Source organism: Patiria miniata, unplaced genomic scaffold, assembly GCF_015706575.1.
Source record: "Patiria miniata isolate m_02_andy unplaced genomic scaffold, ASM1570657v1 HiC_scaffold_5, whole genome shotgun sequence".
NCBI lineage: Eukaryota > Metazoa > Echinodermata > Asteroidea > Valvatida > Asterinidae > Patiria > Patiria miniata.
This window is the reverse complement of record NW_024037072.1, coordinates 13,564,713-13,575,977: the sequence shown is the minus strand read 5'-3', so window position 1 is coordinate 13,575,977 and position 11,265 is coordinate 13,564,713. Positions and strand designations below refer to the sequence as shown.

Here is an 11,265-nt window from a genome sequence, read left to right as displayed (position 1 = left end):
TAAAATCTTTATCGTCTTTGTTTTATTTCCATTGCCAACTAAAAAGAATATTAAAAAAATAAAAATAAAGTTTATATATATATTTTTGTATTTTATTGACTTTAAACTTAGCTGTTAAAAAAATATTATTATTTACAAATATTATTTTTTTGCACGTTACGTCATTCTTTGTTGTCGCACGTGATTTGTAACAAACACAAGATGGCAGCCCCCATGTGACCGCAATTTTGCATGATCGCGCGGTTATAAACTCAGTCATAATCCTTCCTCACCTCTATTGATTCAGTTTGAAAACATGCTCAAAATTTTGTAGGCAGCTTGTAGAGCTTGTTGGAGTTCTCAAAATGGCAGGGCGTGGTCGTGGTCGAGGGAGAGGGGGTGCGATGGCCTTCACCGCAGAAGTGTTGGGCTTGGGCCGTGGTGATGTGCTGCCCCCAACGACGTCACAACCTCCTCCACTATTTCCAGTAGGCATCTAGATCTAGTTTCCTATAATTCTCAAATTTGACCGATAAACAAAAGGAATCTGGCAACATTTGCCTAACAATATGCACAGACATGAAATACACAGGTGCTTAACCACTCAGTCTAAAATTTCTTCTCTTATTTTGGGGGTATTTGTGGGGTATTTTGTGGCTCATTCGGGGGGGGGGGAGGGGCGGGGGGGGGGAGGGGCGGGGGGGGGGGAGGGGCGGGGGATATGGGCTGTATTTTTGTTTTGGGCATATTGTTTTCATTAATTGTGCATTGCAGCTTAGGCCCCATTTAAAAGTTAATAAAATTTTCTTCATTGTATTTTCATTTTCATTATTCTGCATTTTATTGACCATTTTTGCAGATAAGGCCGAGTCAAATAAATAAGTGTCTCTTCTGGGCTTTTTGAAAAAATAAAGGAGGTGGCCCATTTTCCCCCTACCAAGATGGCGGATTTTACAAGACAAGATGGTGGAAGGATTCTTCCATTTTCTTGACTCTTTTGCTTATACAAATTATTACAAGAAACCATAACCTTCCTACATAGCTAAAGTGTGTTCGAAATACAAACAGATATAATAATGACGACAAATTTTCAAAATATATAGTAAATGTATGAAATTAAAATAAAAAGGGGGGGGGGAGAGCAAGCAGGTGGGGATGCGAACTGGTTTAATTGTTTTACTTGGTATAACAAAACATGAATAACATTATTTTACTATATTTGAAGAAAACGTGGAACCAAGTTTACTTACAAAATGTAACAGATCAAGAATGATGATTTCAGTGTCTCTGTCTGGCTTTGGATGTTTAATCAGCTGAATTTTTTTACCCTGGTTGCAGCCCTTGGAGTTCCGTCCTGTGCCACTACCAACAGGAGATGAATGGGACTATCTGCTGCTTCTCAAGCAGGAGTTCAGAAACACAATGAGGGACTCCCCTTATTACATCAAACCTCAAGACAAAAAGAAAGGTATCAGACACCTTGTTTGAATGGAAATGTATGCTTGAACAAGCTTTGAATTGTATACTGTATTATACACAAGGAAACATATCGGGAAAACTTTGACGCAATGTTTTGGCAAATCAACATAACCAAAAAGAACCTACCAATGCATCCTGCACCCAGTGCCTTTCATAACAATGTCGACCACATGGGCGTCGCCAGGACAGGGCAAGGGGGGCGGAGGCGGGAAAGTGAAAAAAAAATAAAAGAAGAAAAAGGAAGAAGAAAAAAAAGAAAGACAAGGTGTGAACTGCATGGTCATATTTCTGTTAATTTAATGCACATTTCACAACATGGGCATCCGCAGGGGTGTCAATGGGGTGGGGGGGGGGCCAATGTCCCTCCCCCCTCCCAAAAATTGAAAATTTAGAATATGCTAGAGAAAGTACAATGATACAAAAAATTTAGAATATGCTAGAGAAAGTACAATGATTTTTGGAAATAATGTGCTTTGCCCCCCTCTAGAAAAAAATTCTGGCGATGCCCATGGTGGTCCCCCAAGTAAATTTGGTAAAAGTTGACCCAAGTAAACCAATATTACCCTAATAGCCCACAAGAACAATTAAGTTGATGCCTAGTAACCCAGTTATAAAATAAACAACAAAACAAGTAAACAAAGAACCAAACAAACAACTTTTAACAGACTTTTATTGGCAAACATGATCAAATTTTGGCACTTCACTAAAAACGTTTTCTAAACGAAATTTTTCTTACCACTTTTATCTTTGTCAGATATTGAGAGATATTCTGATAAGTATCGAATGAGTAACAACTCAGACAACACCATCGGCTGGACTCCAGATTGGAACCGACTCCCGAAAGAGCTGAAAATAAGGGTCAAGAAACAAGGCGAGACTGCTGCTAGTGAGTTGTCTTTTCGCTGTTTTAACCTGTACCGTGTCTGTATTGTATTTCATTGTAATACACATTGTATTACATTGTATTCATTGACTGATGAAGTCATAAAACCATACAGTGCTGTAGCAGTTTTCAGTGGTACAAGCCTGTTGGTTTTGTGTGATACAGGGACTAAAGTGTTGACTGCAAATATTATTTGCAACCTGTCACTTCAGTGGAAATGGATCGTGCAAAATTCCAATTTATTTTTTAAAGATAAAACAACTTTTGGATCAGATTAGAAATTAAAAACACCCTAAATGTCCCAATTTATTATCCAGAAGCATTGTGGAATAGTCACTGAATTTTGATCACTGACAAATATAGATGCATTCCCCCCCCCTTAATATTATTTGCTATTGTACAGGATCTGCTGTGAAAGCGGTCCCCAACCTGCAAGCAGCCAAGCAGATTTCTCAGAAAGATGTTGAAGTTGTCACCCAAAGACTGGCTGTAAGTTTGTAGTTTCTGTATCTCTAAGTCATTAACCCTTCCAGCTTTAAAGTGATTGATAAAATTCGGAGGGAAAAACCTAAATTGAAGGATCTCAAACGAGCAGATTCCATAGCAGTTCTTTTCTAGTCTAGATCCAACTTGTCCAAACACAACGGTGACTGCTCTATGTTCCGACACCCCTATGTTCCGACAACCTAGATTGTGTTACTCCCGGTTAGGGTTAGGGTTAGGGTTAGGAATAGGAATATGTGCAGTCGGAACATACATGTAGGGGTGTCGGAACATAGAGGTGTAACCAACACAACCACCTTTCCACTGCGGAACCCTGAATCCCAGTGCCAAATATTTCAGATTGTGAAGAGAATATTATTTCTTTTGAATGGAGGAATGCTATTTCATACTCGGTGACCTTGCCTGGAGGTGAATGGCGAGATTTTCTTTGAAGCCTCACAAATAAAAACAAAATTAAGCAGTATGACATTTCGAAGTAGCATTTTTTTACACATCTCAACTTTGTGATGTTTAACAGGAGTTGGAGCAGAAGGAGACAGAGGCAGCATCAGGAGACGAGAAACAAGAGGATGAAGATGAAGAGGAGATAGATGAGGAGGAATACTATGATGAAGAGGACCAAGAAGAGGTGAGTCACATGGTCAGTCGTGTGGTGGTCACATGGTTAGTCACATGGGTAGTTACATGGTTAATTATATTGTGGCATTGTGTTACTGTGGCATTGCTAATACTATACACTGTTAGGCCCAAACAAAAATAGTTCTGCTTCCGGTTTCCCTACCTACCCTATTCTGACAGACCTATTTCTAAGTTTTTTTTATGGGAAAAATGAGAAAAAAACACCCCAAACCATCAATTTCTACCTTGAACCCTTGACTACACGCAGATGCCTCCCTATGATTGTACACAACAAAGTTGCCAGAAAAAAATTCCCTACCTCTACCTACATGTACCCTTGCGAATGCCATGTAATTGGCCTTACCTAAATTGTTTTAAGCTGTTTATATGTTCATTTGCTTAGGCGCGTGTTTGTTTTAATCATTTGTCTGAATATACTTTTACTTGCTAATTATACAAGTTCTTTTCTTTGCCAATTTTTATAACTAGTTAATTGCCTTTTTGTGTACTTCTGTGTAAAATATGTACTTTAAAAAATCTTTTGTAGATATACAATTGTGTGTGAGACTGAAGATTTTCTAATGGAAGTAATTTTTTGTTTCTTGTGTTTTTCCTTTTTCAGGGTACAGACTACATTGTGTCATACTTTGATAATGGAGAGGACGATGTTAATGATGACGATGATGGATTGGACGATGGGCCCATCTATTGAGGCAGCCGATTGGTCAGAACTAGGCAACAGGAAATGTCACATGAATCTGTCAGATGTTCCGATTGGCTCACACATGCAGCTGATGTTTTGGATGAAACTGAAGCTTTGCAATGCCTATGCTAATTGGATAGTGCTGAGGTTGGTTATTTATCAGTGATTTTGATTGGCTGAATTCTGGACTTTGGCCCAAGAAGAGTGCTGATTGGCAGAGCAACATGTGCAGTACAAGATCCTATTGTTTCTTTGGAAAATAATTCCTAGGTTTTCTTTCGATCTCAAATTCTGAACATGTTAAAAAATTTTCCCTCCAAGTCTACAGGCTAACAACCCAGAGCCTTATTTGCTTGGAATCTGCAGTTTAAGTACCCCCCCCCCTTGAAGTATGGACGGAAAAATGTTACAGTAATGCCACCCATACAATTCCCTAAACAATGGTTTGCATCATGACCAGTGATTATCAAGTTGATCGACCCTTGATTCTGAGTTGCATTTTGTTTCCAACCACCATGATTTATTTATTTTCCAGAAATAAAAAATAATTCTCTGTAAAACTCAATTTTTGTCTGTGCCAAGTAAATATTACATGTCCTGAATATATGAATAATTTGAAAGTCATTAAAAACAAAAAAAAATTGGAAAAGCGTACTTTGGTTTATTCACAATATATGAATAATTTGAAAGTCATTAAAAACAAAAAAAAATTGGAAAAGCGTACTTTGGTTTATTCACAAGAAGCTTTATTTTAATAAAAGATCAAATTGTGACACGATTCACTTAACTTGCAGTGGTTGCTCAGATTGTCTGTAATTTCTTTAATAAAATAAATATGAGTCTATAGTACAATATGTAATGTAATATGAATATTTTAACCTCTAAGTGATATCATTTGAATCAGAAACTATAACATTCAGCACATTAAACTCAAAGCAGAACATAGAGCTGTAGTCATGGAAATTAAAATTACATAAGTTAAAATCAAACCGAACTCCCTACGCATACATGTATTTGCTGGAAGAAACTTTTCATATCAACTGAACTCAAACTTACTGACCCGTCACATGTAGCGGCCATGTCTGTGGAGCAATTTTAATTCAGTAAAATGAATGCACACAAGATCTACTCGTGCTTATATCCCTGCGCAACAAAAGCACGCACCCGCACCTCGATGATGGCAACAGTGCAAATGGTCTATACAGTACACTGAAACAGAAGCATCAAGGTAGTTTAGTAAATGTAATGTTAAATTGTGTCTCAGCTCCACTCTCCTGATCCCATCAAAATCTATCAAACTCCAAGAATGGATTTCGATAGATACTACATAATGGACTCTTCAGTGGACAGATGCCTGACAGAAAATGTGACGGTATACATCACATTGCATTGTGGGACAGTCTGCCCTGTAACACAATCTACAGTCATGACGCAAACTGCCCCAGGATACAACACAATGTGATTTAAATGTTCACTTTCAATCTACCCCTAAAAGAGTTCATGTAGAATAAATTAACTGGTTTCATTCAAGGCACACGTTTCACGGATCTGATCGAGTTTTCAGAAATCTCGGCGTCTTGTGTGTTTGATACATGTACATGTAGGTGAAACACAGATTTACCAACCGATCGCCATGGTTACAGCAAGAGCCATCTACAGGTGTCTTACATCAACCTGAGTATGAAATCGCCACCACTGTATTACATTGTGTTTATTCACTGAAGAATCAATAAAACCATAGAGTGCTCGGGTGGTTTAGGGCGCTACAGTGAGTAGGCAGGACAGATTCCGGCCCCACAATGACTAAAAGGATTACCAGTATTGAACACCCTGTTTCAGTTGTCACAAGCACATGTACATATGTACTGTATGTATTCAAAAGCATTTTAAGGTCACCCAATTTTTTTTTTCAAACTAAATGCAAATTTTGGACATTACATATCTCAATTCTGACTACTACCTAATAGGCCAGGCATGCTGTTTACATAACCCATTGTGTTTACTTTTGTTGTTGTCACGTATTATCTTCATTGTTGTTCTGATTCTCAGTATACATTTATACACACATGAACAGTCACTCGGACTAAAATTGAACTAAGTTGGGTAAATAGAAAAAAAAATTAAAAATAAAATTCAAATACACCTTTTTTTTTAGTCCAGAATTTTTTTGAATAGCAATGGATGATAGCGCCTTTAGACCAATAATTCAGAAATGATAATTACATATATGACGCAGACCAGTTCATCAAATTAAAATCCTTTCTGTCCAACAGCTGTGAGTTCTAACAACCTACATGTATCTCCTTAGTTGAAATGTCAACGATACAATGTACTTAATATGTGTATGACGTCTAAACAATTAAACAGCCATTAGATAATTACAGAATTGAAGAAAATGCAGTTAGATTTTGTGACTAATTGCAATTGATATTCACTCACTTTTTTTCTGTGGGTATTTTTGAAGGTTTTGTCGTAGTTGGTAACATATGTGTAACTTGAAGTTAATGAAGGGTTTAAAAACGAACGTGGACTAGACATACATAAAACAGTTTAACAGATGGGCTTGTCCATAAGTACGTACTCGTAAATTAATACTGAAATAATTCCTGCTTATAGTGACAGCAATGGTTCCCTGTACTATACTGGTACATGTAAATGCAGAACATACAAATATATATGGCATTTGAACAATGAACTGTATACGTGTATATGCAAACTGCAACCATGTGGTAAAAACAATACATGTACACCTGTACCATGCATAATTAATTGGATATAACAGGTTGTAAAAGTCTGGTATTAATGAATTGATATACAAGAACCAGCATCAGGGATTATAATTAGTGGTTGACTGAATATAAGCCATAGTTAATATAACTATAAGCCTACCGTTCATATCATCTGATTGGGGGAGTTTTTCTTCACTAATTCTCTGAACTGGTCATCAAACTGACATAGGCCCCCCCCCCTACAAAAGAAAAATTATAATAACAATATAAATTTGAAAATAATTCTAACACCTCCAACTGGTAAAGAACAGAAGTAGAGATTCCTTTTCATACTTTTTCAATTTGGTCAAAGTGTAATTATTCAGAATTAAATTTTTCCAAGCCAGCTGCTTTTGACATGTATACAGTTATTCTTATGATATACGTTTTTGTCCTTCATTTATTAATTCTTTCAAGGATAAATTTCATAAAAAATTCAATACAATTACTTTATTAAAACTACATGTATTTGAGGGAGCTATTTTTTTCTGAATTCACCTGTGCAATCGCAGAAAGCTACTGATTAGGGTAGCCCGCTAGCCAAATGCTAGTCAAAATAGCGGCGGGCTAGTCAAACTATTCCTTAAGTAGCCCGGCTGGCGAGTCAAAAATTATTGGGCAACGGCCAAGATGAAAGGACAGGAAGACATAAATCATTAAATTCAGAAAGCAAACCTGTATCAATTTGTGTCTAATTTTATTAACTGTTTAGGGTTAAATGATCTGTTTAAAAAACAATGACAAGATTGCCTCAGGATAAGTGTGCATGTTTACATATATGCACATTGTTGTTTATGAGACACTAAAAGAAGAACATGCGGGCCAGTGAAAATGTCAGTGGGCTAGTTAAGAGTTTGTTTCAATGGTATGGCTAGTGAAAAAAAAGTTAAGGTTGAACCCTGCTGATACTTGCATGTTAGACACTAAGCACCGTCAAGTTGCAACACATACTAGAAGATAGTTATGGACATGTACAGTTGAAAGTTATTGAAGACAACATGCTTTACAGACAGTTAACTTAAACGTATGCGTGCTTGTATATGTAACCGAAGTACATGTACATTAGCATTTTGGAGAATTTCTCAAAATATGGGTAAAATATCATACATGTATCTCTCTATTATTCACACTATACAAGCTCCTAAATTACCTTATTTTCCCTCAAACTGGGACTCTCATTGACTGCATTTTACAATTTTAAACCAATTCTGATGATTTGCACTGTCAAAATTATCAACATTTCTGGGCATACATAGCTAACATATTTACACTTAAATTAAAACGTGTCTATGTCCATTTCTAGTCAGCTTCTACTTATCATATCATAATATCTTTAGCAACCCTGCATTTATTATGGGAAGGTTGGTTTAAAAAAAAAAAGAAAGTTCTGTCAGAGTTTTGGTTGGATATATTTGTCTATGTTCACTTCAAAAAAATTCAGTGATCACACCAAAATTCACTGATTTACAGGACGTTCCAAAGGCTAAAACTTTAAAAGAGAAGCTTGTTTGATTTTTTCCCCTGCAAAGATCAACAAAAGACATCATAACGTGCCTATAGTTTGAACTCGTTGGATTTAACACGGTTCATAATTAAGTGAAAACTGCATCATTCAAAACTTTGTCATTTGGCCAAAACTGCATCATATAGTAATCTTTGAATGTTTTTCCTTTTGTTGGACGTGTCCCCTTTCCTGTAAGCATGCAATGGTTGGAGTGATGAGTACAGGACTTCTGACTTTATTTCCTATGAAAATAAGGCACATTGAGTGAATTACATGCAAACTAAAAGTATGCACTTTTGGCCAAAATGGTACACAGGCTTATAATTTAACGTAATTTAACCACAAGAGAAAACATTACAAGTGTGCACAAAATAGAAATGACAATGAAAATGGAGGCTCAGAATTTGGTTTTGCTGTAATCATGAATTAACAGTATTAACAAGCTTTCAGAAGTGCAACCGCAAAGCTCAAACACTGCTAAAAGCTTTACAAGTACCTCCGCAGATACATGTAATAGACAGTCGTTATCAAAAGCCCAATAAAATTTCTGCAACATTTTTTTCCCCTCATAAATCCTCATTTCACCTCAGTGTAGACAGATCTATTTAGCCCCTTCCATTGTTATTTTGAAATTTCAATCAAATTTCACCAAGGCCAGCCCAGCAGTCAAAATATAGCAAATGACTGTTTGTACCAGTTGAGTGCTCCTTGCCTTCATAAAACAGGACCCTGATGTACAGTGTAGCTATGCTTGGACTGTAGGTGATTGATAAGCCAGCTGTGCCCACCAGTCACCTGCTTTTGTCTGTTGATGGAATTTCACTGACACAGTGCCTACAAGAAGTATGGTCCGACTGTTTGTGACAAGCCTGTGTAATGGCAGGGGAACAGGATTGAATTATTATTAACTGTCTGTGACCATGGAGGTAGGTGCTGTGACTGATCAAACAAAAGGGTTAGTAGCCATAAGTCGACATGCATGCACAAAGTCTGACATGCGTGCACGTACGTGCGTATGACAGCCAAAGCTGGCACTTGTGCTGCAGCATTTGAGGGGTACACATGTTGTCTGTGTTTGCAGTAGGCGGGGCGAAATGGATTGGTCTATTAATAGCTACATTCTCATGGAGGACCTCTAAATTTGATGCAACTAAGAACAATTTCATGCACGGTAGGCCACTGCATTGTATGTGCATGATGTCTTGGTCATATTCCTCTATCAAGTTTCACTGAGTAAAGATGAATTAATTTTTCTGTTTAAAATTTTAAAACTACCCTTTTAGAAACTGGATGACCAGTCATCATGTTTTGTTTAGCTGATAATACATCACGATAAGAATTGGTATAGCTATTGCGACCAAGACGACAACAGCAAGCACTGATTTCCAAGTCATTCCACACGTCGCTTCATCACAAGCAGTTCTCTTCTTCCTCTTCTCAAAGTAAGGCAGTAGGAGTGGATGGATGCGGGTCTCAGTCAGGGTCGACGTCACCTCCTCAAGAGACTTCTTCTGTGTCTGTGTCGCCTGGCAGATCTTCTCAAGATCTTGATCCATCTTCTGCAGGAACTGTCTTGCTGTCGTCTTGTCCCGCATGCAGTCCCTGATGCTGATTTGCCTCACGAGGAGATTGTCTTCCTCTCCATAATCACTTTCATCCTCTTCGTAATCACTGACATAGCCTCCGTTCACAAGATGGTTTCCATTGGGAGGTTCCGTCTTGGAGGTTGCATCCGGACGTCGCCTTCTTTCTTCCTGCTCCTCTGTGAGAAGACCGTGCTGTTTGACTGGAATCTTGATCCTCCTCAGAGCATAAAAGTCCTGGTCATTGATAAGATTGTTGCATCGTTTCAACTCTGCTACCTATTGGGGGAAAAGGTAAAAAATAATCTCTTGTATAACATTGCTTTATATTTAAATATTACAAAAGAAACAAAATTTCCTTTTATAAGAGTTTAAGGCATCCATATGTTTTTATTATTATTTTAAATCGACTAGCTGAGAACATTAGCAGCACTGATTTTCTAAACTTCAGATGTTAAAGAAATTCAAATTTATCAACACAACACTGTCAACAGTGCTGGTTTTGACTCAGTAATTTGTCTGTTGAGTGTTGTTTTAAATTGGAATTGTGATTTAACAATAAATCATTATCGTAACGATAAATTAAAAACATTTTATAGAGTAAACATCTATTTTCAGCCATGCCATGTTTTTGTCAGTACTCCAACAACTTACTGGACATCCAAACTGCAATGAAAATATCTGAAGTGTGTCCCCACTTTCGATCTCCCTCTCAATGAAAACCGGCTCCAAATTCTTCTTTTTCTTCTTAACTTTTCCCGATCTTGGTCGCAGATCTGACATCTCGATAGAGTTCTGCGACTTCTGCGAGTCTGCATTGAGTTCGTCTTCAGCCACGTCGGCGTTACCGAAGACATAGACACGAGAAGCGGGCACATTTTGCACTTGGCCCTTAGCGGGTAGGAGGGCAGATCGCCGCGGGTCCGTGACGGCCACTGCCCCCGCCGTGTACAGCGTGTTTTCATGCTTGTCCCGTACCGCTGACTTCAGGCTCGACACGACCGCGGTGCTGGTCATAATAAAGGCACCGTTCTGGTGTTTAACATGCCATTCATTCTACTCAACCAAAGCTACTAGATCATGAGAATATTTCCTACAGGATAGTCCAATCCACTACTTTAATTATCGAAGAAAATGGAGAAAAATCACTGGCAAATCGCTCCGTACGTCGCACGCGATTTGCACAAAATATTACGGTGACACGATGGTACTTCCGGTGACCTTTGACATTTGTACTGGTTCCC

General features: G+C 37.9%; 2 protein-coding genes across 2 annotated transcripts; one reads left to right on the top strand and one right to left on the bottom strand.

Annotated features, from left to right (window-relative positions):
• The first annotated feature begins 179 nt into the window (after positions 1 to 179).
• Positions 180 to 4,959, top strand: LOC119741234 (DNA-directed RNA polymerase III subunit RPC7-like). Its single transcript, XM_038216977.1, has 6 exons — positions 180 to 467; positions 1,318 to 1,447; positions 2,213 to 2,344; positions 2,745 to 2,830; positions 3,363 to 3,473; positions 4,086 to 4,959. Exons 1-6 carry the CDS (start codon positions 345 to 347, stop codon positions 4,173 to 4,175), a joined length of 672 nt encoding a protein of 223 aa, XP_038072905.1. The 5' UTR covers positions 180 to 344; the 3' UTR covers positions 4,176 to 4,959.
• Positions 4,960 to 9,003: 4,044 nt separating this feature from the next.
• Positions 9,004 to 11,251, bottom strand: LOC119740461 (lysM and putative peptidoglycan-binding domain-containing protein 3-like). The gene is made up of 2 exons (XM_038215781.1): positions 10,676 to 11,251; positions 9,004 to 10,300 (listed from the first exon to the last, which is right to left on the bottom strand). The coding sequence occupies exons 1-2, from the start codon at positions 11,036 to 11,038 to the stop codon at positions 9,740 to 9,742; spliced, it is 924 nt and encodes a 307-aa protein (XP_038071709.1). The 5' UTR covers positions 11,039 to 11,251; the 3' UTR covers positions 9,004 to 9,739.
• Between the last annotated feature and the right edge of the window lie 14 nt (positions 11,252 to 11,265).